The sequence below is a fragment of the Amblyraja radiata genome, chromosome 6 (genome assembly GCF_010909765.2).
Source record: "Amblyraja radiata isolate CabotCenter1 chromosome 6, sAmbRad1.1.pri, whole genome shotgun sequence".
NCBI classification, from domain to species: domain Eukaryota; kingdom Metazoa; phylum Chordata; class Chondrichthyes; order Rajiformes; family Rajidae; genus Amblyraja; species Amblyraja radiata.
In genome coordinates, this window is record NC_045961.1 from 32175092 (window position 1) to 32202996 (window position 27905).

The window sequence follows — 27905 nt, forward strand, 5'->3', positions numbered from 1 at the left end:
AACTGGCCCGTGGGCCACATCCGGCCCGCCGTTAAATTTTATCTGGCCCGCAGCAAGCTCAGCGCATAACGGAGCGCGTGTCAGTTAGGCTTCGAGTCGGGGAGCACCGTGGCATGGAGCTGCTCTTAGTTTTGTTACCGGGCATGTCCCTCGAATTGTCAGAGCCGAGACATCACAGGGCTACCGTGAAGAAGGGTGCAATGTGGGTGGTTGTGTGTGTGTGTGTGTGTGTGTGTGTGTGTGTGTGTTGCTCGGCGGCTGCCAAAATGAGTTGGCGGTGGCGTCATTCAGAATGGGTCGGCAGCGCGTTATAACATGCGATCGTTCCTCTCTGCCTCTCTCTTCCTGTCCCCCCCCATGTTTTAAAAGCAATTTCCGCCCATGCTCGCACCACAGAATGCATTCCTACAATCTTGTTGAAATTGCAGAATGTCCATGGATTTTACTTCAAGGTTATGTGCATGGATTTTCAATCTGCAAGACAAAAATCCAACCGCCTTTTTAAAAAAAATGTCTGATGGACTTTATTTTCAGCTTAAAAAAAACTCTCAAAATCCAGTGAAATGTTTGGATGTTATTAAGATTTCTCTACCTACTCCCTCCAAGCAGTAGTAGCTATTTAATCCTCATGACAGAAAAGTTTAACTCAGTCACAAAGCACTTTCTCAGAATGCTGCCTGATTTGTTTTGCATTCACTTTTGTTCCATATTTCAAGAAACTACCTTAATTCAGCATCTCACAGATCCAACTTTTGTTCCTTTTCTCTCCCCAACTATTTTAATTCATCCATTAGGTTAAAGGTGAGACGGGAAAGATTTAATAAGAACCTGAGGGGCAGCTTTTTCCAAAGAGGGTTAAATGTATATGGGTACGTGCAAGAAGGAACTGCTGATGCCGGTATATACTGAAGAAAGGCACAAAATGACTCCATGACTCTAGAGGTTATAGATCTGGGAGATCAAAATCACTTTCTGACAAGTTAGCATCTTTACTAGAAACCATGTATCTGTGTTTCAGATGTTCTGATAATCTTTAACAGACCAACCACTCAACACTGATAATCTAGCAATGCTGACAGTCAGTATGCAGTTAGCACTCATTCTACCCCAGAATCATTGAAATGAGCAACCACCAGATGAAGAAGGGTTTCGGCCCGAAAGGTTGCCTATTTCCTTCGCTCCATAGATGCTGTTGCACCCGCTGAGTTTCTCCAGCATTTTTGTGAACCACCAGATAAGGGTTTGTAAATATTACAATTCCTGTTTCTATCAGACATAGCTACCTCCATATTTCACTCTTTAGGGAATGATAATTGGGGTGATGCTTGTTGAAGCAGTTAGAATGAGATTTGAATGCTGGTTTTACAGAGATGAGCGCAAGTTTTACAGAGATGAGATCAACAAAGACAAAGCTAGCGGCTGAAGAAATAAGTAACTCCTGAGCAACCATGATGAAAGAAGCCAGTGGCCAAAAACAAAACGATAGGAGAGGTAATAAGAGAAAGTATAATGGAATGGCATACTATATTGTGAGTAAATTGTGACAATGCAGTGAAATTCTTTGCTTGCATACCTAAGGTATGCAACTAGTTGCCACACAAAGTGCTGACAAAGTCACAAAGTACCCAGCACCGCTCCTCCATTGTTCTTCCCCCCTACCCCCCCCCCCCCCCAACTCCTTCCCCGTGGTATCCACACACCAGGTCCTACATTATTCATTATTCTTTCCCCTCCCTCACAGCGGTCCCCCCATGCTGGGCCCCATTGTTCTTCCCCTTCCCTCACGGCAGCCCCCCCCCATGCCGGGTGTTCCTTCCCCCCCCCCCCTCACGGTGGTTCTCCCGCGGCCTCATCGACAAAAGCTAGAGATGTAAAGGAGACCAGCGAGTTTCCACCGCCACGAGGCTCCGTCAGCCAAGATATACAAGATACAAGATACATTTATTTGTCACATGTGCCAGTTGGCACAGTGAAATGTGTGATCACCATACAGCCATACAATAAAAATAAAGAACACAACACACGATAGAGTTCAACGTAAAACATCCCCACACAGCAGAATCAAAAGTTTCCCACTGTGAGGAAAGGCACCAAAGTCAGTCATCTTCCTCTAATGTTCCTGATGTTCACCCGTGGTCGGGGCCTCCGGAGCCCTCTGCAGTCGCCGCTACGGGCAGCCCGCTCTGGCCCGCTCGCCGGGATGTTGGAACTCCGACGTCGGAACGGGAGGCCAACCTCAGCGGCTTGGACCTCCAAATCGGCCGCTTCCCACCAGAGTCCGCGGTTCCCGAAGTCACGCTGGCGGCCCACACTGGGAGCTCCGCATACCACAGCCCCACGATGTCGATGCTGCAGGCCCAACGCTCCGGAGCTTCAAACGGCGATCCAGGTAGGCATCGCCTGCTCCGCGGTGAATCCAGCGCCGTGCCATCGCTGCCGAAGCTCTGGTCCGGTCCCTGGTCTCCGTTATGAAAGGTCACTCCGATCCAGATGGTAGGTCGCGAGGAGGGGGGCAAGGACGCCACACGGAGAAATAATCGCATCCTCGCCAGGAAGCGACTGGGAAAAGATTTCCCCCTTACCCTCCTCCACACAGAAAGACTAAAGAATCCCCAAAACAAACTGTTTTAGACAAAATACAAAAAAGATGGAAAAAAACAGACAGACTGTAGGCAGAGGCTCCACCGCCACTGCCGAGGCCTACCGCTGCCGCCGAGACTCCATTGGCCCAGGCAGGCTTTGCTGCCTGGCTTCACGGCCTCCCGGGAGGCGCAGAAGAGCAGGAATACAGAATAAGATACAAAACTGATTTGCTGACCTTGGGTATGGAATTGATATTTATATTAAAGGCCTAGAATTAAAGAACAAGAATTAATGAAGAATCAGTCATGCCGGTGATTTTAAAATGTGTACAGGGACTTTGTAAATATATATAAAATATATATAAAATATATAAAACATATATAAAATGGTCATAAATAGTAAAGGCACGGGAGAATTATGCTTCCCAAAGAGATCGACTGGAACTTAAAGAACTTCAACAGCGCAAAGGAACAAAAATAATTAGAACATTTAAAACAGCTTGGTACAACAGGAAACAACGAGAGAAGAATGGATTTCATGTACAAATAATATGGTAAGTAAATTTCTTTGCTATATGTTTTTAAATACTTTATTAAGAGATAGGACCTATTGAAGACAAATTACTTGATAAAGTCGAGAGAACAATCTGCGCATGCGCGGTTTCCAATTTTTTTTAAAGCCAACTGACAGCTCGCCGGGGAGAGAACAATCTGCGCATGCCCGGTTTCCACAATTTTTTTTTAAAGTCGACTGACAGCTCGCCGAGGAGAGGATAATCTGCGCATGCATGGTTTTCAAGCATTTTGAAAGCCACTGCCGACCCTGACTAATTACTCACGGCACGTGCCTGACTTGAACCTAAATGCCAAATTATAAAAAGCAAAATCAATGCATAGAAACAAAGTAAGGTTGGATCAAATAAATGTCTGTGGAAATGCAGTTCCCTACAAGAACCCTAATAACAGAATGCAACACACTAAGAACATATCATAAAATGCAATTTCTTTCCTCTCATCTTTAAATGAGACAGTAGTTCAATGCAATAATTTATAACCAGTTTATGTTGGTGGACAGATAGTTGGGAAACTTTCAAATGAAACAGTCCATAGGAGACTCTTCTTCTTGCATTTGAGGCAGCAGAGGTCATGTAACGCCCTTCAGGTGCTGTAGCCAGTTCAATGACCTGTTGTCGAGGGCCGTGAGGTCTACCCCTCCACCAGGGGGGCGGAGGACAGTCGAAAATGACGTGCTGTGCTGTTTGCTAGTCTGCTCCACACATGCAGGCTGCTGATGAACGCAGCCCCCAGCGATGCATGTTGCCTTTGAACTGGCTGATCCCTGTGTGGAGCCGATTCAGGGCGACCCAATCTGCGGGGCAGGTCCGAGCCGGGTGGGGCAGTGGTGTTCGGTGCAACAGTGAATTGACGAGGTCGCGAAGTCTGTTCCCTGCTGGTTCTCCATGCTCCTATTGTGCTGAACCTCGAGCCACAGAGAGTCGCTGCGTGACGGGAGAAGGGGCGACGAGATGACAGGCGTTGAGACCCCAGTTGCTGTGAGGCCTGGGCCAGGTGGTGCAAAGGGTGTTTGGCGTCCGATGGGGGCCTTGCACACCAGCCTGTGGGTGAAGTACTCTCTGTGAAGCTTGGTCGGTGCGATACCTGCGAGCATCGGCAGAAGATCCGTGGGAGTAGGACGTAGGCAGCCGGTGATGATCCGCATGGTGTCGTTGAGGATGGCGTCTAGCTTGCTAGTATGAGCGCTGCGGCACCTTGCAGGAACGGCGTACTCAGTGGCGCTGCACACGAGTGCAAGAGCACTGGTTCAGAGAGTAGATGTCCTGGCGCCCCATGACGATCCAACCAAGCAATGCAGGAGGTTGTTCCGCGCCGAGACTTTAACAGAGAGCTTCAAGGTGTTGCTTGTAGGTCAGCTGCCGATCTAGTTTCACCCCAAGGTATGTAGGAAATAGGTTATAGGGTAGGGGCGACCCATTGAGGGTGACGGTTAGCTGGCGTTGAGCTTCCTTGTTGTTCAGGTGAAAGGCCGTTGTGGTGGTTTTTGCCACACTCAGTTTTAGTCTCCAGGTCTTAAGGTAGCCCGCGACAAGTTCCATATCCGCTGAAAGCACATCCTCCACGTTTGACCAACTCCTGTCTGAATGCAGTCGGGCCAGGTCATAGAAACATAGAAAATAGGTGCAGGAGTAGGCCATTCGGCCCTTCGTGCCTGCACCGCCATTCAATATGATCATGACTGATCATCCAACTCAGTATCCTGTACCTGCCTTCTCTCCATACACCCTGATCCCTTTAGCCACAAGGGCCACATCTAACTCCCTCTTAAATATAGCCAATGAACTGGCCTCAACTACATTCTGAGGCAGAGAATTCCAGAGATTCTGTGTGAAAAATGTTTTTCTCATCTCGGTCCTAAAAGATTTCCCCCTTATCCTTAAACTGTGACCCCTTGTTCTGGACTTCCCCAACATCGGGAACAATCTTCCTGCATCTAGCCTGTCCAACCCCTTAAGAATTTTGTAAGTTTCTATAAGATCCCCCCTCAATCTTCTAAATTCTAGCGAGTACAAGCCGAGTCTATCCAGTCTTTCTTCATATGAAAGTCCTGACATCCCAGGAATCAGTCTGGTGAACCTTCTCTGTATTCCCCCTATGGCAAGAATGTCCTTCCTCAGATTAGGAGACCAAAACTGTACGCAATATTCCAGGTGTGGTCTCACCATTCAGATAACAGTCTACTTTCCTGTTTTTGTCACCAAAGTGGATAACCTCACATTTATCCACATTATACTGCATCTGCCATGCATTCGCCCACTCACCCAGCCTATCCAAGTCACCTTGTAGCCTCCTAGCATCCTCCTCACTGCTAACACTGCCCCCCAGCTTTGTGTCATCCGCAAACTTGGAGATGTTGCATTCAATTCCCTCGTCCAAATCATTAATATACATTGTAAATAGCTGGGGTCCCAGCACTGAGCCTTGCGGTACCCCACTAGTCACTGCCTGCCATTCTGAAAAGGACCCGTTTACTCCTACTCTTTGCTTCCTGTCTGCCAGCCAGTTCTCTATCCACATCAATACTGAACCCCCAATACCGTGTGCTTTAAGTTTGTATACTAATCTCTTATGTGGGACCTTGTCGAAAGCCTTCAGAAAGTGCAGATATAACACATCCACTGGTTCTCCCTTATCCACTCTACTAGTTACATCCTCGAAAAAATCTATAAGATTCGTCAGACATGATTTACCTTTCATAAATCCATGCTGACTTTGTCGAATGATTTCACCACTTTCCAAATGTGCTGCTATCCCATCTTTAATAACTGACTCTAGCAGTTTCCCCACTACCGATGTTAGACTAACTGGTCTGTAATTCCCCGTTTTCTCTTTCCCTCCCTTTTTAAAAAGTGGGGGTACATTAGCTATCCTCCAATCCTCAGAAACTACTCCACAATCTAAAGAGTTTTGAAAAATTATGACTAATGCATCCACTATTTCTGGGGCTACTTCCTTAAGTACTCTGGGATGCAGCCTATCTGGCCCTGGGGATTTATCGGCCTTTAGAATCATAGAAAATAGGTGCAGGAAGAGGCCATTCGGCCCTTTGAGCCTGCACCACCATTCAATATGATCATGGCTGATCATCCAACTCAGTATCCTGTACCTGCCTTCTCTCCATACCCCCTGATCCCTTAGCCACAAGGGCCACATCTAACTCCCTCGTAAATATAGCCAATGAACTGGCCTCAACTACCTTCTGTGGCAGAGAATTCCAGAGATTCACCACTCTCTGTGTGAAAAATGTTTTTCTCATCTCGGTCCTAAAAGATTTCCACCTTATCCTTAAACTGTGACCCCTTGTTCTGGACTTCCCCAACATCGGGAACAATCTTCCTGCATCTAGCCTGTCCAACCCCTTAAGAATTTTCTATAAGTTTCTATAAGATCCCCCCCTCTATCTTCTAAATTCTAGCGAGTACAAGCCGAGTCTATCCAGTCAATTTAATCCATTCAATTTACCTAACACCACTTCCTGGCTAACCTGGATTTCACTCAGTTCCTCCATCTCATTTGACCCCCGGTCCCCTGCTATTTCCGGCAGATTATTTAAGTCTTCCTTAGTGAAGACAGAACCAAAGCAGTTATTCAATTGGTCTGCCATGTCCTTGTTCCCCATGATCAATTCACCTGTTTCTGATTGCAAGGGACCTACATTTGTTTTAACTAATCTTTTTCTCTTCACATATCTATAAAAACTTTTGCAGTCAGTTTTTTATGTTCCCTGCCAGTTTTCTTTCATAATCTATTTTCCCTTTCCTAATTGAGCCCTTTGTCCTCCTCTGCTGGACTCTGAATTTCTCCCAGTCCTCTGGTAGGCTGCTTTTTCTGGCTAATTTGTACGCTTCATCTTTTGTTTTGATACTATCCATGATTTCCCTTGTTATCCACGGATGCACTACCTTCCCTGAGTTATTCTTTTGCCAAACTGGGATGAACAATTGTTGTAGTTCATCCATGCAGTCTTTAAATGCCTTCCATTGTACATCCACCGTCAACCCTTTAAGAATCAATTGCCAGTCTATATTGGCCAATTCCCATCTCATACCCTCAAAGTTACCTTCCTTTAAGTTCAGAACCCTTGTTTCTGAATTAATTATGTCACTCTCCATCCTAATGAAGAACTCAACCATATTTTGGTCACTCTTTCCCAAGGGGCCACGCACAACAAGACTGCTAACTAACACTTCCTCATTACTCAATACCCAGTCTAGAATAGCCTGCTCTCTCGTTGGTTCCTCTACATGTTGGTTTAGAAAACTATCCCGCATACATTCCAAGAAATCCTCTTCCTCAGCACCCCTGCCAATTTGATTCACCCAATCTATCTATATGTTGATTGAAGTCACCCATTATAACTGTCATCTGCGTATCCATACTAGCGTGAGGTCGTGCGTAGCAAATCGCTGATATAGAGATTGGAGAGCATGGGGGCCAGTACCGAGCCTTGGGGGACTCCGTTTCTTAGGCGTCGGAGTCGGCTAGATTGTCCGGCGCTGGTCTTGAGTACAAAACTGCAGTTGGCAAGGATGTTGGCAAGGAACCGCACTAAGTGGTGGTCAGGAACGGTGCGGAGGAGCTTCAAGATCAGGCCCTGGTGCCACACTGTGTCGTAAGCGGTGGTGAGGTCCACCAGTGTGACGGCCGCCTTGTGACCCTTTTCAATAGGAGACACGAAGGTCAGACTAAGCTTAAAAAGAAAACCAACCCATTATTCCAACAAAAAAAGCAGAAGGAATAGCATTTAGGATGTGTTCGAGAGTCAAGTAGGATTGATGATTCGGGATAAACTACTTGGCTGTCAACATCTATGGCCGAACTAGTTACAATGAAGCGTAAAATCTTTTCTCGTCAGTTTTCTGAAGAGTAGTTGAAAGAAATTAATAAAAAAGTTAATATTAAAATCATCAGAATATGAAAACAAAATTATAAGAAATATTTATTTCTGAGATTTTCAATACCTGTACTTGAATTTATTCATTGCACTGGATACGTGCTTGGGGTATCTTCTATTACAAATATACAAATTGTGATCATTCTCAGGGATAAGGTCAACATCATGTAGAAACAGACAGTCCCAGTCCTCATCCTTCAGTGCTTCTCTCACTCCAACATTAAGCAGTTTTGCTCTGTTAAATGTACGATTTCCAGTCTGAGGGGGGAAAAATTGCATTTACAAACATTTAAAATATTTGAATAAATTTGGTCATGTTGCATTTTGCAATTAGATTACATGCAGAAGTGGGTTATAAAGTGATGAGCATAAACAAATTAATTTATAATTTAAAAACTGTTGCCCAACTTTCAAAATATGAGCAACCTCCACCCCCCATGTTAGGGCCTATTGATAACAGAAATTTGGTTTTACAGAATTCACAAAAAACTATCCAAAATGTTGATAAAATAAAATATTTCTGCATCAATTTCCTAATGCATGTGCAGTTGACACATCTTCATGTTATGGAAAAATCCCAATAAGGACATTGTAACTCTTGCAATCTCCCCTTTGGTTTCTCAGGGGGTCACCTGTACAATGTTAGATGAGGCAAAAAAAAGTTATAGAAATGCATCAAAATCTAATTGAAATAGAAATCCCAGTCCAAATTTACATACTAGTTATTATGAAAATACATTTCTTGATGCCTGACCGATTTGTTACTGTGGCCATTATTAAATAGGATTGATTGCAATATCGCCAAAATTCTGAATGTGAACAAATTATCTATACTGTTGCTTCTACTGTTGAGCACAAGTTATAAACACACACACGCACGTGCACGTACGCACACACTAACCGCAAAGGACATTGGAAGAAACAAATAGTTTAATAAAGTTTACACTATTTTTATAAATATGCTAGAGCATTAGGATCAAGACATTAATATTCATAATTCTGTGTAGGCATCAGCCAAGTTGATAATATAATTTATGTATAGGATATATTTTTAAAAACCAAAGTAATTGAATATAAAAATCAAGTTCCTTGGTTTGGCTTCATTTGGTGTACAATCAAATTGTCAATGGCAAGACTTAACCGGCTTAACAGGTTAGAATAATGATAAAATTATAGATAGATGGAGCATTGAAAGGTTAGGATTGTACGTAGGATTGTTGGGAGAACAGTTCAAAATTACAAGCAGTTGTACTAAAGCTACTTGGGAAAAAGTTCCTTCTGGCAAATAGATTACTGAAGAAGCAATGATTTAAAATATACCAAAGATCCAAATGAGAAAAATTAGACAAATCTTAGGAAAATTAGTAATTTTCAGACAGCACCAATTTAAAGACTGATAGAAGCAGATTCCCTTGGAAATCTATTGGAAATAGATTGAATTTCAAGAGAAAGGATATAACTCACTGTGGATTGCAATGGATGATTCTTCCTTAAAAAAATATGATCGAGTGCTTCAGGAGTACAACTGAACCCATGGTATGTAAAAGTGACAATGCTCTTATTTTGTATGTAATCGTTACCTTTTAATAGTAATTTCATCTTATACACTAAGTGAGGTCAAGGAAAGAGCGTTCACGTCGTGGCCCTGTTTCCACCAATCTTTCCACCACCACGCACAAGAAGCGACAACACAGACACCATTGTATGCAGATGTCGAGAAGTGTGTTCAGCGCTGGCTGAGCAACTAATCTTGTGTGTGGACTCGATAAGAAAATACACAAGCTACTGTTTCCTGATATGAGACAGAGAATGTTTTGGCATACTCTAGCTCATAACCCTCTCTTTCCAATTAAGGAATCTGAGAATGATGTACAATTTTGTTACAAGCTTTAAAATTATTACTGTCAGCAAGCAATTTTTCCAATGACCAAGCTCCTCTCTGCTGAGCACATGAATTACTGCAATGTTGATCAATTGTTGTGATTCAGTATTGGCATTGTATTATTATTGTCAAGTAGTGCGAGATAAGTAGGCTGTGGGCCGAGCATCAAAAATGTGTCTAGAAATCGATTTTCGTGACCCACGTCACGGAACTACATGAAATTTTCAATTAGATGAAATATAATTGAGAAGGATGTCATAACTCGTCAGTGGCAAAAGTTGCACATTAATCAATTAAACTAATTGAAAAAGAGATCGGGAAAATAAGCGCCATCTAGTGGCCAATGCTCATATTACACCATGGGCAGCCTATTTCCGTGTTGCAGTCCATTTAAATTATATATACATGACGTAAATATGACTGTAATCATATATAATTAAGTATAATTATATTATCTAAAAATATGATGAATATAATTGTGAGTGTTTTTTTATGACACTGTCGCAGAGGTCCTGTTCCTGAACCAGCCTAATTAATGGGTGAGGGCAGTTCTTGCTCCCTTTACTGAACCCCACTGACTGCCAGTGTGCAGAGTGGGGGTCACGGCCATAGTGAGACTGGGGCAGTTCCAGGCTGGGTGACAGTCCTGCAAGGCATTTTCCAGTCGGTTTAATAGGAAATTAAATGAGACTGCAGCAGAGGTCCCAGGTTTTAAGAACTCATGAACCTGCCTAATTAAAGGGTCAGGACAGGTCCTCTGGGTTCCCCCATTTACTGAACCCCACTGGCTGGCATAGTGGGGAGAATGGGGGTAACGGCCATAGTGGGACTGGGGCAGTGCCAGGCTGGGTGACAGACCTGTAAGAGACCTGTCTTATTTCTGATGTAAATGTAACATCCTGACCAAGAATCGAATGCTCTGATGTTTACTCGATGAGTATTCATTTTAAGCTACAATGAGCCTATATTTATGTTAGAGATGGTGCCTTTGCAAATGAGGGCTATTACCTTTATAGGCTGTGGGCCGAAGAGCTTGTTTGTGCAGTTTTGTGACCCAACTCACGGAACTACGTGGAATTTTCACATATTGTGTAAAAATATTATACAAATCATCCCTGAAACTCGTCAAGAACAAAACTTGCATATTTTAAAAATTATTTTAGAGAAAAAAATGAAAATTTTCGGGTATTTTTAGTCCAATCAAAGCACGTTTGACATTGAGTCGGACACCAAGTGGCCAATCACGCGCTTTGTTTCAGGCTAGCTAGGCAGGAGCACACAATTTCAACCTCTTTTTAATGTTAATGAGAATAACACAGTTACTACCATAGATAAATTAGTTCTTCACATACACCAATTCATTTCTACATAAACATCAGCAATTTCTGACCATTTCTCACTCCAATGGAAGCCTATAAAATGCAATGAATATTCCTCCGTTTTTCTCCCGTGGTCGGGGCCTGGAAACGGCCGCTACTGATGGCACTATGTACTCCCCCCCCCCGTCCCCCCAACGCGGAGATGATCCACGGCTCCGCGTTCGCGAATCGGCCGCTTTTTATTTGAGACCGCGGCTTCACTATGTTAAGTACATAGGCCCCGCGATCGGAACACTTTTTCCTGGTAAGTTATCGCAGGCAGCTCCGAGAATAGATGTTAAAGAAAACTTATTAGACTTCAACAAGCTGGCATTAGTGAAAATGTTTAATTTACTTTGTTATGGATACACATAGTTTAGGCCCTCAACTTCATGAATGAATGAGTGAATGAGTGAGTGAGTGAGTGAGTGAGTGAATGAGTGAATGAATGAGTGAATGAATGAATGGATGAGTAAATGGAGTGAATGAATGAGTGAGTGAATGAATGTACAGCCTCCAAATCTAATTTTTTCACATTATAAAAGGGTGCAATTAAATTAATTAAAATCCATAAAGATTAATTTTCATAAATTCAGACTTTAGATCTTACCTTTCAGTTCCAGTTGATTCACAAAGTTTGACTGCAGCACCTCAGCAGGGACTTTGCTTTCAAGGCTTTGTTCCACTTCTATCCACTTAGCTGCACATTCTTCAGACTTCTTAATGCTTTTCTCACTAAATTCAATTACCCTGCTGCAAGTTTCCACGACATGTATTCCACAGAACTACAAAGAACCTTCATCGGAATCTCCAGTAAAACAGGAAGTACTCTCAGCCATGTTGTGTGCTCCCTGCCTAACTAGCCTGAAACAAAGCGCGTGATTGGCCAACTGGCGTCCGACTCAATGTCAAACGTGCTTTGATTGGACTAAAAATACCCGGAAATTTTCAGGTTTTTCTCTAATTTAATAAAAATGTGCAAGTTTTGTTCTTGACGAGTTTCAGGGGTGATTTATATAATATTTTTTCACAATATGTGAACATTTCATGTAGTTCCGTGAGTTGGGTCATGAAACTGCACAAAAAAGCTCCTCGGCCCACAGCCTAAAGGTGAAAAACTCGGTTTTGCACGCAATCCATTCACGTCATACAATCAAAGAGCACAGGATACAGTGAAGACATACACAGAAAATCAGGAAGTGCAGAATATAGTGCTGCAGCAATACAGCCACAGCGAAATTGCAGATAAAAAAAGTGCAAAGGCCATAATTTGGTAGGTTGGGAGATCAGAGACCACATCCATAACTAATGAGATCCGTTCAGTAGTCTGATAATAGAGGAGAAGCCGTTTCAAAATCAGATGACACATGCTTTTGCACCTTGAAATGGGGCAAGACAGAAGGGGGAAATGCAAGGATGTATGTGTTCTTGATTTCATTCGCTGCTTTTCGGAGGTAGTGTGAAGTGTACAAGAAATTGATGGTGGTGCGGCAGGGAGGCTGGGTTGTGCATGGTCTGGGCTGTATCCACAACTGCAGAGCAATTGTCATACCAAGTTGTGATGCATCCAGGGAGGGTTAACAAGGACAGAAGTCTGGGAACAATGTATTGTCTCTCGCTCTTATGTAATTTATAGTTGATCCAAATCCCATTTCTGTTGACCAATTTGTCACTTATTGTCGAATACCATAGCCTGATATAAACCAAAATCTCGGTTCTAAAATTTTTTATTGAATGGGTTCAATAACTGACTTGAGGGAGATTGTTCTAGACTTTGATTATTCAGTTAACTAATTCCTGACAGATTTCTTTCAAATCATTGAATAAGATATCAGGGGAGGTGTTTATTTATCTTATTATACCTACACTAGATCTTTGAAATGAACTACAACCCCACCACACTTTTGCTATCTTTCCTACAAGTTCTTTCCTCATAATTTTCATGGAAAATTAAAATTTACTGAAATTGCTTCAACCAACTCTTTAAGCATTGCATGCCAATTCAAAGGAAAACATTTCCTGTATTTCTTCTGTCAATTGCTCAAATATAAGTCATGGGGCAACGTCACTGGCCTTTCTGTCACAAGAAAGAGTTCTTTATTCGAATTCTTCCTCCATTTACTTTATTAAACTTTCCTTGTTCCAGACTGCTGCCACAAGAAAGATTTTTTGTTCCATTCTATCGTCATCCAAAACATTAGTTAAACAACATCTTAATTTTTAATTTGTTTGCAATCTGGCCTCCATATAACCCTTTTCATTTTGATAAATAAAATGTCTTGTGTGCCTCCAAGGTAAATATACCCCAGCCAAGGCATAATACAGTTTTAATTGCCATCCATTTAACAGCTTTATACATCTTTAACAACTTTTACCAGGTTTTCCTATGGTCTCCAGCTTAAACGGTGAAGATTTCCACTGATCATTACTTTATATAACTAATCAAAATTAAACAAGATCTATTTCCTACAATATCTATTAGTGATATTTAGGCCGTGGGCCGAGGCGCCAAAATGGCTCTAGATTTTAACTTTCGTGACCCATGTCTGGTATCTACTTGAAATTTGGCACAGATTTAGATAAAACATAATTGATAAGGGATTCTTAACTCGTCAGTGCAAAAAGTTGCACACTAATTAATTAAGCCTTCTTGTGCTCAATAATATATAGCTGTATATGGGAACATTGAATTTGGGACTGCCGCAGAGGTTCAGGGTTTCACCGGCTCCTGAACCCGCCTAATTAATGGGTGAGGGCAGATCCTGTGCGTTCCCCAGTTTACTGAACCCCACTGACTGCCAGTGTGCAGAGTGGGGGTCAAGGCCATAGTGGGACTGGGGCAGTGCCCTGCTGGGGAAAGGCTAAGGTATCTGCCACTGAGAGGAAAAGGGCTAACCCTAACTTGCCCCCCTTCCAGAGCTGCCCACGGCTTCGGGACCGGCTGAGGGCTCCGTACGTGTGGCCACTCAGCGCGTCCACCTCGGCCAGCATGCCATTCTGGATCATCAGCAGCAGCCCACCCAACGCCACATTTACACCGAATGTCAACATGGTGGGGAGCAGCACTCCCCTGCATGCCGCCCGGGCTGCCTTCAGCACCCCCATAGCGCCGGGTCCATCAGTCCGCCTGCTCGCTGCAACATCGGCCGGCCGACAGCCCAACCAACCTCTCACTGTACCCACCGGCCGGCCATTAGTACGACCAACCCCTCACTGCACCCACCGGCCGGCCGACAGCCCGACCGGCCTCTCACGACACCCACCAGCCAGCTGACAGCCCGACCGACCCCTCACTGCACCCACTGGCCGGCCATTAGTCCGACCCCTCACTGTGTTAATCCTGGCCAAATTGGAGAGGCTAGGACACTAAAAGTGAGTAAATGATTCTGGGCTGCTAGGCCATTTGGTCAATTTAAAAGTGCCTTCTGTAGAAATGGGACAAGCCGCAGAATGGTGCCAGTTTGTCTAGAGCCTAGATTACAGTTGCAGGAAGAGAATGGGAACATCTGCAGATCCTGGCAATTAGGTGAAAAATGCATAGAATGGATTGGATGAATGCAAACCAGACATACACACTTTACTTTGCTGGATGTTGATTGGATTAAGCATTGAGCCTTGTCTGGTTTTCTTGCATATCAGGGCACATGTTGTGATATTCGTTTCCTTTGAGAAACACTGTTTGAATACAATGTATTAGCCACTGTATTATTGGGTTAGGGAAATGTCTGTCATGTACGGGTTAATCGATATCTGTATTGGACTGTAAAGAGACCACCCCCATGTGGTTCGGCCCTCAAGGTTCGGGGACCTATAAAAGACCGCTCCCACAAGATACTGTGTCGATCTTCTGGGAGAACGCTTAAGACTACGTGACCTTCTGGAGTGTCTCTGTTTAAACGAGGCCAAGAGGGCTTGATCAGGCATATACGAGGATCAAACCCGCGGTGGTTTGGTACAGTAGTTGGAACTGTAATTGTGTTTTGTCAAAATAAAGTTTAGATGCGCAAGTGCTTGTCAATCATAAAAGATGAAATAGCGACACATTTGGAAAGCAGCAACAGGATCGGTCCGAGTCAGCATGGATTTACGAAGGGGAAATCATGCTTGACTAATCTTCTGGAATTTTGTGAGGATGTAACTAGGAAAATGGACAAGGGAGAGCCAGTGGATGTAGTGTACCTGGACTTTCAGAAGGCATTTGATAAGGTCCCACATAGGAGATTAGTGGACAAAATTAGGGCACATGGTATTGGGGGTAGAGTGCTGACGTGGATAGAAAATTGGTAGGCAGACATGAAACAAAGAGTAGGGATTAACGGATCCCTTTCAGATTGGCAGGCAGTAACTAGTGGGGTACCGCAAGTCTCGGTGCTGGGAGCGCAGCTATTTACAATATATATTAATGATTTAGATGAAGGGATTATAAGCAACATTAGCAAATTTGCTGATGACACGAAGCTGGGTGGCAGTGTGAACTGTGAGGAGAATGCTATGAGAATGCAGGGTGACTTGGACAGGTTGGGTGAGTGGGAAGATGCATGGCAGACGCATGGCAGATGCAGTTTAATGTGGATAAATGTGAGGTTATCCACTTTGGTGTCAAAAACAGGAAGGCAGATTATCATCTAAATGGTGTCAAGTTGGGAAAAGGGGAAGTACAACGTGATCTGGGGGTCCTTGTTCATCGTTGGAGGCCGTTCTCTGGATACTTTCAAGAGAGAGCTAAATAGGGCTCTTAAAGACAGCAGAGTCAGGGGATACAGGGAGAAGGCAGTAACAGGGTACTGATCGTGGATGATCAGCCATGATCACATTGAATGGCGGTGCAGGCTCAAAGGGCACTTATTGTCTATTGTCAAGAAGAAATAATTGTTGCCAGCATAAGAAAAATAACCAAGACATTTTACAATTTTATAGCTTATACAATTGGAACAATATTTCTCAAATGGATTCAGATGCCAAAGGTCAGATTTAGTGACAATGCTGACTACCTGATCAATCCTCAATAAAGAAATAGACAAGACTAAGAAAAGCTTTGTTCCCTCATCTAGAAATTGAATAGCACTTTTCACTTTTTAAAAGTTAGGTATGTAACTTTTCCTACATTGCAGACTAGTTTAGAGTTTCCAATAAATCAGCAAGGAGGTTATGCAAGAAATATTCCAGTTCTAAACATTTGACTCCAACATGAATTAGATTAGTATTGAATTAGATTAGATGAGAACTGATTAGTATTGGAGACAAATAATTGGAAACAATAATGCTCTAGCACAAGACACATAATTGCTTCACAACCCTTTGTTGATTTATTGGAAGCTTAAAGCTGGTTTGCTGTAGCTGAAATGTAGGCGTACCATGCTTACAGGTCGCAGTGAATGTAACTGCCAAGATTTTGTGCCTGTTACAGTGAATTTACCAGCCATTATTATTGTTTAAAACAACTTGCGGAAGTATTTTAACATGATATAATAAAACTCAGCCATAGGATAAAATATTACAATGTCCAAGCATTATAGTATTTTATTCTATGGCTGAGTTTTATTACATCATGTTAAAATACATATGTGCAAGTTGTAATCAATAAAAGTTGTAAACATTTTGGTTATTTTTCTTATGCTGGCAACAATTGTTTCTTCATTACCACTAAGTAATCAATAGTAATTTGCAAACTTCAATTTTAATACATTAAAGCAAATAAATATTTTGTCTTGTTGAACAACGTGTAAACAAAATACAATGTGTTGTCACATTTTTGATTTCCTCAAAATCTGATTTGGCAAATGTAGCTTCTCATTCCCGCGCTGAAATTCGACAAAATGTGATTATTCAGCCTACTCTACTAAACATCAGAGATGTTGTCAGATTCAAACAACAATAGAAATAAGGAAATCTTTGCTTAGGTTCACGAGATTGTTCTGGGTAGATTTCTTAAATATATAAAATGGTCAGCAGTGAACATCCACCTCATGTCACTGAGTGGATAACCCTGATCACCCCCAATTAAATTCCCCCAATTTGGCTAGCCTGTGCTGTCTCCTCCCCTTCCTTCACCCTCTAGCTGTCTCCTCCCACCCTCCCATCCGCCCGCCCTCGGGCTCCTCCTCCCCTTTTTCCTTCTTTCTTTCCCCACCCCCCATCAGTCTGAAGAAGGGTTTCGGCCCGAAACGTCGCCTATTTCCTTCGCTCCATAGATGCTGCTGCACCCGCTGAGTTTCCCCAGCAATTTTGTGTACCCCCAATTAAAAGTCACTTAACAATGGGACAACTTGCAATTAAAGTTGTATGACTGCCCCTGACTCAGATCTTCAGAAATTAAGACCGTCTCCCTTCACAAAAAAAAAAATCAGTCCCTGGAACATGTCCCTAATTTTGTTTAGGCAAGCTATACAATTCCAAACAAAGAGTTGATCATAAAAATACACATTGTAGCTATGTTACAATACTTACTTTCAGTGCTGCTGCAGTTCTCCCACTGGCCGTGTGCGCGACTTTAGTGCCTTTGAGGAGGGGGGGGGGGGGGGGGGGGGGGTTAAATGCCATTTTCTCCTGCCTGTCGGAGTCGAACTTCCTCAGGCTGTTAAGTTGCTGAAGAATAATCGATCCGACTTGCGTTCTCTGAGGTTTTTTTTTAAATCGCGGGACAATTTAATCCCTGGAGTAAAATAAAAAGCTAGTTCTAACGCCGACAAGGGGACGGATCTCACGTATGGGACAAAACAAAATGTAAGTCGTCTATTTTACATATAAACTTGCTTCTTAGGATGACTTTAATCAAAATTTTCTTGGCGATAAAGTGATTTTGGCCCCATACGAACCGGCAGTGTTTTTCCTGCCGATATGGGGTTCAAATTCACTGCAACCGCAACGTTCCAATCGATCGCGTTCCACAAAAACCCACTCGCAAGATGAATAAAATGCACATTAATTTACGGGAATTAAACATTAAATTTCTTCCATTTGGCCTATAAATTAATGACAATGAGATTTATAAATCATGTTATATTGTGAATTCTTGTGTGAATGTTATTTGGACACTTAGCCTATTTAAAAATGCTAACCTTTTCTTAAGAAATGGATAGATGTTTAGATCTAGTAATTGAGTTTTGTAATTAGCTACAATTAGGTAACTAACTAATTATATGCTTTAATTTCAAGTCATCCAAGTAAGATTGTTTCATATTTGTTTCAGAATGCTTCAATCTATAATAACTGAAAATTTCATTCCGTTCTCTTAATTTTTAAGAAAGTTATGGGCTTTTGACTGTCCTCGATCACAGCTTTTGTGTTAAGTCAATGGAAAAGCAATAGGGAACAAGATGCTAATTTCAGTATGAAAATGGCCATAACTTTTTTAATACTGAAGATATGAAAGTGAATTAGATGTCAAATTAAACTTCTTTTTATGCTTTATCTGATTTCAGACTTGATTTTTAAAATCTCAAAATGTTGTAACATTGCATAACATTTTTGAGCTATGCAGAAGACCTATTTATAACTGGTAGTTAGAATCCAATGACTGGGCAAGTCAGGGTTATGATTGGCTGTCTTGCAAAAACCAGCAAAATACCAAAAATGATACCTTAAATTGAAGTGACTCACTAAATGCCCATTGAAGACAAGACTGAAGAAAAAGCAGCCATCTTTAGAATCAAATGATACAGATAAGATTGAAGGCCTTAATTCCAGTAGACCTTTAATCTCTGACATGCAGACATGTTCGAAAATGAACCCAAACAACATTTTCCAAGCTACAACATAAGTTTAGAGCAATCAACATAGTGACAAGTATGGGTTTAATAGGTTTAAACTAAGAATTAAAAACACATTGTATTCCATTATCTGCATCACTAAACTTCCAATTAAGTGACATAATGGTTGTTTAAATCCAGCATGTACTTTGCCCTGCAATGAAACTCAGGTTCAAGGAGTTGAACAGAAAAAACAAACTAATTGATTAAACAAAATAAATTGTAGGAAAATATTTACCATGCCTGTAATCCAATTACACAAGCTAAAATAGAAATGGTTTTAAATTTAGGATAAATAATTGAACTGCAACATTAAACCTTAGAAGCTAGTTTGGCATTTTTCAATACACAATAGCTGCAGTAGGCCATTTGGCCCTTCGAGCCAGCATTCAATGTTATCATGGCTGATCATCCACAATCAGTACCCCGTTCCTGCCTTCTCCCCATATCCCTTGACTCCGCTATCTTTAAGGGCTCTATCTAACTCTCTCTTGAAATCATTATGTTGAACTTATGTTCAATAACAAAGACCATAAGTAAACTCACAAATGAGCAATAAGGAACCTTTTTAAACAGCCACAAATGAACAAATAAGAGTTGAAACGTCACAAATAAGTGAAACATCACCTATTTGTTCCATCCTGAAATACTGCCTGACCCACTGAGTTACTTCAGCACTGTGTTTTAAAAAAAAAAACAGTATTTCCCCATCTTCCACAAACATGGTCAGTACAGCGTATTTAAGATTTTTTTTAAAGATAGCATTATTTGTATGGATCACAGAAATCTTTACCTAACTGAAGCTTATGAACAAAAATCAAGAAACAATTCTGTATTAACCAAATTACCTGATGGATGACATATATTGCATATTGAAGCTGTTGACGCTGAAGGAATGGATGAAGATAATATAGAAGATGGCGCAAATGTGGCTCCCTGTTTCGATGAGGAATAAGGATTGCTGTCTTATACCAAGCTTTGCAGTGTGGGGGAGCATAACGCCCACCAGATTTCACATATGGATTTTTTCTTTCTATTTTGCTCATACCCGGAATTGCTTGAAAGCTGATTGTCAGTGGTCCAACTGTGTAAATATTGAAAACAGAAAGATGTATTCTGCATGCAGGAAGTCACACAAAACAGAGCAATGCTCTTTACCTTTAAAATAATAGTTCTGTATGCAAAATGCCCAAGGTAACACAGCAAACATAACATAAAGAGTTTACAATCATAATTTAAATTATTCAGAAGAATTCAGTATAAAGTTCAAACATATACATAAACAGATTCTAGAACCATGTGATATGCCAAGTTACCTAGACTGAAAGAAATTTAGTTAAAAATGTTTGCAATTGAATCTTGCAAAGCACCCAACAAAAATAATTTTGCTATGCCAGAGTAGCTTGCCATCAAAAGCATGAACTTCTGCTGCCAGTAGCACTAATGTAAATTCTATGGCAAAAAATTAAAAATTGCGACCATAAATACCTGGTGCTTTTCCATTTATGGTAAACCCCAAATATTTGTTCTTACCAATGAAAAAAAAGTAGTTGAAGATCAAGTGTGTCATCTTGGATTTGGCCTACTAACAGTTGCAACTATAGTTTAAATTTATTTCACAGGCCGTGAAACACAGGACATCCCAGTACCATAAAATGAACTTTGTTACTAGAAATTACTTAATGTCCTTTAGCATAGTCATACAATAGTTTATTCAGTTTGGTAGAAAACTGCTTTTATTCTCAGATATCAATTTCAAAACAGTACCACATCTGAAACATCCCAGTATTATTTTGTTCATAAAGGATTCTTCCATTGTAATGTTTTGATTTTTCTCAAACATATTGTCGTCTGAATTCAGATAAGTGTGAGGGTGCTGCATTTTGGAAATCAAGCCAGGACTTGTCCATCACAGTGAACAATTGGGACTTGGGGAGTGTTGCAAACCAGATGGAACTAGGAATACAAGTACATAGTTCCCCAAAAGTGGCGCCATGGGTAGATTGGTTGATGAAGAAGTTATTTTGCATACTGGCCTTCCTCCATTGGGAAATGTGAATTTGATTTGTTTTATTTAAACAGGGACAGTGCATATTGATAAACATTTACATGTAAATATGCAAGATTATAGCCAATAGCTAATTTCCATCTTTAGTCCTTTTGGCAGCAAAAAGAAACAATTATACAAGACACACAACCAACTCAATGCACACAGACATCCACGCCGGGCGATGTCAGGCCCCGCTCCGGATCTTGATGTTGGAGCCCCCGGCGGGCGATGGCAAGTCCTGCGGCCGTTAAAGCTGCGTCGAGCGATGTCAGGCCCCGCTCCGGGTCTTTTTCAATCCCACAACTCGGGCGGGAGAAGCTGCCGCTGCGGGAGCTCCGAAAAGCAGTCTCCCATCAGGGACCCGCAAGCTCCCGATGTCACCGTCCACAGGCCCGCAGCCGGAGCTTCCGAAGCCCCAAAGTCCAGTCGCAGCCGCGCACCACCACAGCTCTCCACGCTCCGAGGCTGGCCAGCCCCACGATGGTAAGTCCGCAGGCTCCGCGACTGGAGCCCCCAGGTCGTTCTGGCTGGAGGCCGCTCCACGGTGCTAGGCCTCAACGACAACGGAGACCCGACAGGGAAATGGTCTCCCGTGCAGGGAAGAGATTTAAAAGTCCCCCCCCCCCCATATGCACAGCTAAAAACACACAAAAAAAAACCACACAAAAATTTTAAAAAAGGAGACGAGCTGCAGGGGCCGCGCCATTACAGCCCCGCCATGTTCCCAATTGTGTGAAGATGTTGGGACTTTTCAACTTCCCAATTTCTTTATTGTACAAGACATTTGTGAGGTCACACTTGGAATATTGTGTTCAATTTTGGTTGTGTTACTTAAGAAAGATACTATTAAGCTGAAAAGATGATTTATGAGGATGTTATTGGGACTTTAGGGCCTGAGCTATAGGTAGAGGTTGGGCAAGGTAGGGCTTTATTCCTTGGTGTGAAAGAAGGTGAGGGATGGTAGAGTATAAAATCACAAGGGAAGTAGTTAAGGTGAATGCACAGTCTTTTTTCTATAACTAGAAGATATATGTTTAAGGGGAGAGGGGAAAGATTTAGTTGAGATTAGAGCTAGAGTGTGGGAATAGGCCCTTCAGCCCACTGAGTCCCGTCGACCATCAATCACCTGTTCTATGATATTACACTTTTGGAACTTACACACTGGACAATTTACAGAAGCCAGTTAACCTACATATCGGCACGTCTTTGGAATGTAGGTGGAAACTGGAGCACCCAGAGAAAACATGTGGTCACAGTGAAAACGTACAAACTCTGCACAGGCAGCACCCGTAGACAGGATTGAACCCGGGTCTCTGTTGCACCACCTTTAAATAATAGGAGCCCAAAGAGCAACTTTTTCCACACAGGGAGTGGTAGGTTAATGGAATGAGCTGCCATGGGAAGTAGTTGAGGCAGGTACAATAACACCATTTTAAAGACATTTGGACCATGGATAGGAAAGGTTTAAGGGACATGGGTCACATATGGGCAAATGGGACTAGCTTGGAAGGGGCATTTTGCTCAGCATGACCAAGTTGGGTGGATGGACCTGTTTCTATGCTGTAATTCCTAAACATGAAACGTCACACAATAATGATAAACTTGAATGCAAATTATAGACTGCCAAAGCTTTTTTTCCACGACACATCTAACACAATTAATTCTCATACATGGGGAAAAAATTTGTCCTGTTGAGTGTATAGTTTGTGGTGGGTTTTTGACTGTGTATGTGTGGGGGGCGGGTGGGGGAAACTTTTAGATCTCTTCCCTGTACGGGGACCCGACCTTTTCCCTGTCGGGTCTCCGTTGCCGTTGGGGCCTAGCACCGTGGAGCGGCCTCCAACCGGAACGACAGCTCAAGTCACGGAGCCTGCGGACCTACCATCCTGGAGCTGGCCAGCTTCGGAGCGTGGAGAGCTGTGGTGGCGCGCGGCTGCGACCCGACTCCGGTGGATGGTGACACCGGGAGCTCGCGGGTCCCCGGTGGGAGACCGCTTTGCGGGGCTCCGGCAACGGCGACTTCTTCCGCTCGAATTGCGGGGTTGAGAGTGACCTGGAGCGGGGCCTCACATCGCCCCGCATGGCATTAAATGGCCGCGGACTTGCTAGCGCCCGCCGGGGGCTCCAACATCGGGTACATCCCCCGGCGCGGCTTTAAGTGGCCGTGGGACTTGCTAGCGCCCGCCGGGGGCATTGACTTTGACTTCGGGAGAGGAATGGAGAGCAGGGGAGAGACAAGACTTTGCCTTCCATCACAGTGAGGTGGAGATTCAGTGATGGATGTTTGTGTAAATTGTGTTGGTGTGTGTCTTGGTTCTTTCCGTGTATGACAGCAGAAACCAAATTTCGTTTGAACTTCATGTGAGGTTCAAATGACAAATAAACGGTATTGTATATTGTATTGTATTGTATTGGAAAGAAATAAAAATCAGGCTAGGTGTACATTATAGATGCTGAATCACTCATACCCATCTCAGGAAAAAGGATTTGAATTTCCATAAGGTTACTTACTGCAGAGTTAAGTAATGAGTACAGTCAGAATACATCACGTCAGGAAGTTGCCAATGTAATAACTTGCATCATTAATCCCATGTTAATATAATTTGTGTTGGAAACAGTGAGAAAGCAAACATCTGCAGAACGTAATGCTCCAGTAGACCTATGACCGACAAGCTGCAGCAGGTGGTGGACATCACCAAGGTCAAATGGGCCTTGGTCCAAGGTATGCCATCAATTAAAATAAAACGGTAGGGTATGTGCTCAACACTGTTTTTCCTTAACTTTTACATAGTTGGCAAACATCGAGTAGGAATTTTTACTTTCTAGTTTTAAAAGTGATTATGAAGATTGGAGGAAGCCAACACAGTCTATAAATCAAAGTTAATTAACAGAATAAATGAAAATGATAGACTTGTTTCAGTGTGCAATTAATAAGAATGCAGGCAATCAGGTTTTTGAAGCTCTCTTTACAGGTCCATAAGAAAAAAAATCAATCTGGTTTCATATCATCTCACATTTCCAAATCATTCATTTCATATTGTTACCCTAGTCATGGTACAAAATTCAAGTAGAAATAAATCAGCAACCTAAAGAAAATGAATTGAAAACATAGCTCACGAAGAACATCTTGAGAAATCTTTTGAAGATAGGAAGGATATGTTGGCTAAAGTAGGAAGGAATAAGCAGATGAGAAGTATCGTTATGTTTTAACACCCTTCTGGAAGATTATCAAAATCTGGCACAAACACACTAGGGCAAGTGGATAAAACCCTTGTCACAACACAATATTTCAAAGTGCATTGTAAAGGAGGAAAGAGGTAGACTTGCAAAGAGTTACGTGAGAACTAGGTGCCCAGACCCCTGGCAACAGGAATGGCTGACAGGGGTAGAACAAATAAATTGGGCAATAATCAAGTTGTCAGAATTTGAAGAGCTCAGATGTCTGAGACTGAATATCAAGCAGAACGAGATAAGGCTCTAGAGGGATTGAAAACAAGGCGGTTGCTTAACCAAGTGTAGTTTTAACTTTGCAAGCACATGTGCAAAGGGGTTTTATAAGAATCAATCAGAATCGACGCTCTTAAGTTTACAGAAGCTAGAGAAATATTTAGGGGGCATGTTAAAAAGTCGTGTCTAGGAAACATGATCACTATAACCATATAACAATTACAGCACGGAAACTGGCCATCTCGGCCCTACAAGTCCGTGCCGAACAACTTTTTTCCCTTAGTCCCACCTGCCTGCACTCATACCATAACCCTCCATTCCCTTCTCATCCATATGCCTATCCAATTTATTTTTAAATGATACCAACGAACCTGCCTCCACCACTTCCACTGTAAGCTCATTCCACACCGCTACCACTCTCTGAGTAAAGAAGTTCCCCCTCATGTTACCCCTAAACCTCTGTCCCTTAATTCTGAAGTCATGTCCTCTTGTTTGAATCTTCCCTATTCTCAAAGGGAAAAGCTGATCCACATCAACTCTGTCTATCCCTCTCATCATTTTAAAGACCTCTATCAAGTCCCCCCTTAACCTTCTGCGCTCCAGAGAATAAAGACCTAACTTATTCAACCTTTCTCTGTAACTTAGTTGATGAAACCCAGGCAACATTCTAGTAAATCTCCTCTGTACTCTCTCTATTTTGTTGACATCCTTCCTATAATTGGGCGCCATACTCCAGATTTGGTCTCACCAATGCCTTGTACAAATTTAACATTACATCCCAGCTTCTATACTCAATGCTCTGATTTATAAAGGCTAGCATACCAAAAGCTTTCTTTACCACCCTATCTATATGAGATTCCGCCTTCAAGGAACTATGCACGGTTATTCCCAGATCCCTCTGTTCAACTGTATTCTTCAATTCCCTACCATTGACCATGTACGTCCTATTTTGATTTGTCCTGCCAAGGTGTAGCACCTCACATTTATCAGAATTAAACTCCATCTGCCATCTTTCAGCCCATTCTTCCAAATGGCCTAAATCACTCTGTAGACTTTGGAAATCCTCTTCATTATCCACAACACCCCCTATCTTGGTATCATCTGCATACTTACTAATCCAATTTACCACACCTTCATCCAGATCATTGATGTACATGACAAACAACAAAGGACCCAACACCGATCCCTGAGGCACCCCACTAGTCACCTGCCTCCAACCCGACAAACAACCATCCACCATTACCCTCTGGCTTCTCCCATTCAGCCACTGTTGAATCCATCTTGCTACTCCTGCATTTATACCCAACAGTTGAACCTTCTTAACCAACCTTCCATGAGGAACCTTGTCAAAGGCCTTACTAAAGTCCATATAGACAACATCCACTGCTTTACCCTCGTCAATTTCCCTAGTAACCTCTTCAGAAAATTCAAGACGATTAGTCAAACATGACCTTCCAGGCACAAATCCATGCTGACTGTTCCTAATCAGACCCTGTTTATCCAGATACTTATATATATTATCTCTAAGTATCTTTTCCATTAATTTGCCCACCACGGAAGTCAAACTAACAGGCATATAATTGCTAGGTTTACTCTTAGAACCCTTTTTAAACAATGGAACAACATGCGCAGTACGCCAATCCTCGGGGACTATTCCCGTTTCTAATGACATTTGAAATATTTCTGTCATAGCCCCAGCTATTTCTACACTAACTTCCCTCAATGTCCTAGGGAATATCCTGTCAGGACCTGGAGACTTATCCACGTTTATATTTTTCAAAAGTGTCAGTACTTCTTTTACTTTGAAACTCACTAGTAAAAGTTCAACAAACACATTGAAGTCAGAAATAGATTACAACAATGAAAGCTTCACAAATAATAATTTCCTCGCTGAATGTTTTATGTACAACTTAAGGATTTGGTTCCACGATTTTAGGGTAGCAAAATGCTTTGAAGTCAATGCAGTAATTTTTGATTTGTAGTCAATGAAGGGCAAACAGCTGTCAATAATCAAAGTAATCGCACAGAGATCAGACTAACTGATCGAAAGAAAAATATTGGCTGGCATAACACAACTCGACCTTTATTCATTGTTTACATACAGCAATGTTTTATCCGGAAAATCGCACTCGCAACATCGAAATCTAAAACTCATGTTAACCCAACTTGTTCTAATACTTTCATCTTAACTGCCCAAAATAAGACTAGACTCAAGACTGTACTTATTTTGTCCCTTGTCAATTAAGGAGGAATTAAGTTTTCCCCATTACACACAGCTTTTGCGCCACCCTCCCCAATCCCTCCTGCCTAATTAGTCAGCGGAGTTGGAAATAGTCTAAAGCCCAAACGAGCCCGTTGTTGCAGTGTGTGGACATAACCCCTCCCTGGTGGCGAGCCTTTCTCGACCGTCAGCAGAGGCAAACACCACAGCAAACTGGTAAAACGTCGTTGTGGTCTTACCAAGAAGCGGCGATTCGGCGGGACAATTGGCTAAAGTTTCCCCTTCAGGGACCGGGGTGATCAGGCTGAGGTTGGTGTAGACGTCGTAGGTTTTGGAGTAATCCCAGTAGCGGCCGTGGTCGTCCTCGTACAGCAAACTGACGAAGGAGCTAGAGAGGCTGCGGCGGTAGAGGAAGAGGATGAAAGCCAGCTGCAGCAGAGCGAGTATGAGCAGGCTGCCGGGCCGGCTTGGGGAGCACAGGCGCATCATTGAAGCCGGCTGTCGCAGCCCAGCTACGGCATAGCTTCACATCGCTCGCCCGTCCTCGCCTTCATGGCTGCGAGCAGCGCGCCTCAGTCCAGCGCGGGCACGCATGGCAGGCAGATTGATGCCCGAGTTGTGGTGTTAAACGCCGTGTTGAAGGCGCCGGCTGCTGCCCGAGAGCCGGCCGGCCGCTCACCCACCCATCCACCCACCACACGAGAAGGAGGAGCGGCCGGTCAGTCGGCCCAGCCAGTGAGTGAGTGAGCGCCGCCCACCCCTGCGCACTGCTCGAGCCGCAGTCTCGCGCCGCTCCGCCCGCCTCCGTCTCGTTGGCGCGAGGAGCAACGGTTCTCTTCCCCTCGCTACCGCTCTGCCTCCCGCGCGCGCGATCCCCTTCCCCGTTTGGACCGTTTCGCTGAACACCTCCGCTCAGTCCGCCTCGGCCTCCCGCCCGAGTTGCAAAACACTTTCACTCCCCCTCCCATTCCCGCACTGTCTCGGGCCTCCTCCACTGTCAGAGTGAAGCCCAACGCTGATTCGAGGAACAGCACCTCAGCGGTATGAACATTAATTGCTCTAATTTCAAGTTAAGGGGCTGTCCCACTTGGGCGACCTACTCCACGAGTTAAGAAGAGCGTCTTCGACCTTCAAGTTCGAGGGCACT

General features: G+C 43.0%; 1 protein-coding gene and 1 long non-coding RNA gene across 3 annotated transcripts in view; one reads left to right on the forward strand and one right to left on the reverse strand.

Moving 5' to 3' along the window:
* Nucleotides 1-27498, reverse strand: part of LOC116974216 (beta-1,4-galactosyltransferase 3-like) — a 60874-nt gene extending 33376 nt beyond the window's left edge. Inside the window, exons 1-3 of one of the 2 annotated variants that reach the window (XM_033022450.1) lie at nt 26998-27494; nt 19889-20124; nt 8120-8310 (exon numbers count right to left, since the gene is read on the reverse strand). In XM_033022450.1, coding sequence (XP_032878341.1) covers nt 8120-8310; nt 19889-20124; nt 26998-27247 — 677 coding nt within the window. In that variant the 5' untranslated portion in view covers nt 27248-27494. Of the gene's footprint in view, nt 1-8119; nt 8311-19888; nt 20125-26997 lie in introns of both variants that reach the window. The other variant, XM_033022449.1, reaches the window with a different exon arrangement.
* Nucleotides 2114-21544, forward strand: LOC116974217. The gene is made up of 3 exons (XR_004412308.1): nt 2114-2124; nt 14400-14405; nt 21481-21544. It is a non-coding gene; the product is annotated as an uncharacterized LOC116974217 (long non-coding RNA).
* Nucleotides 27499-27905: the final 407 nt, after the last annotated feature.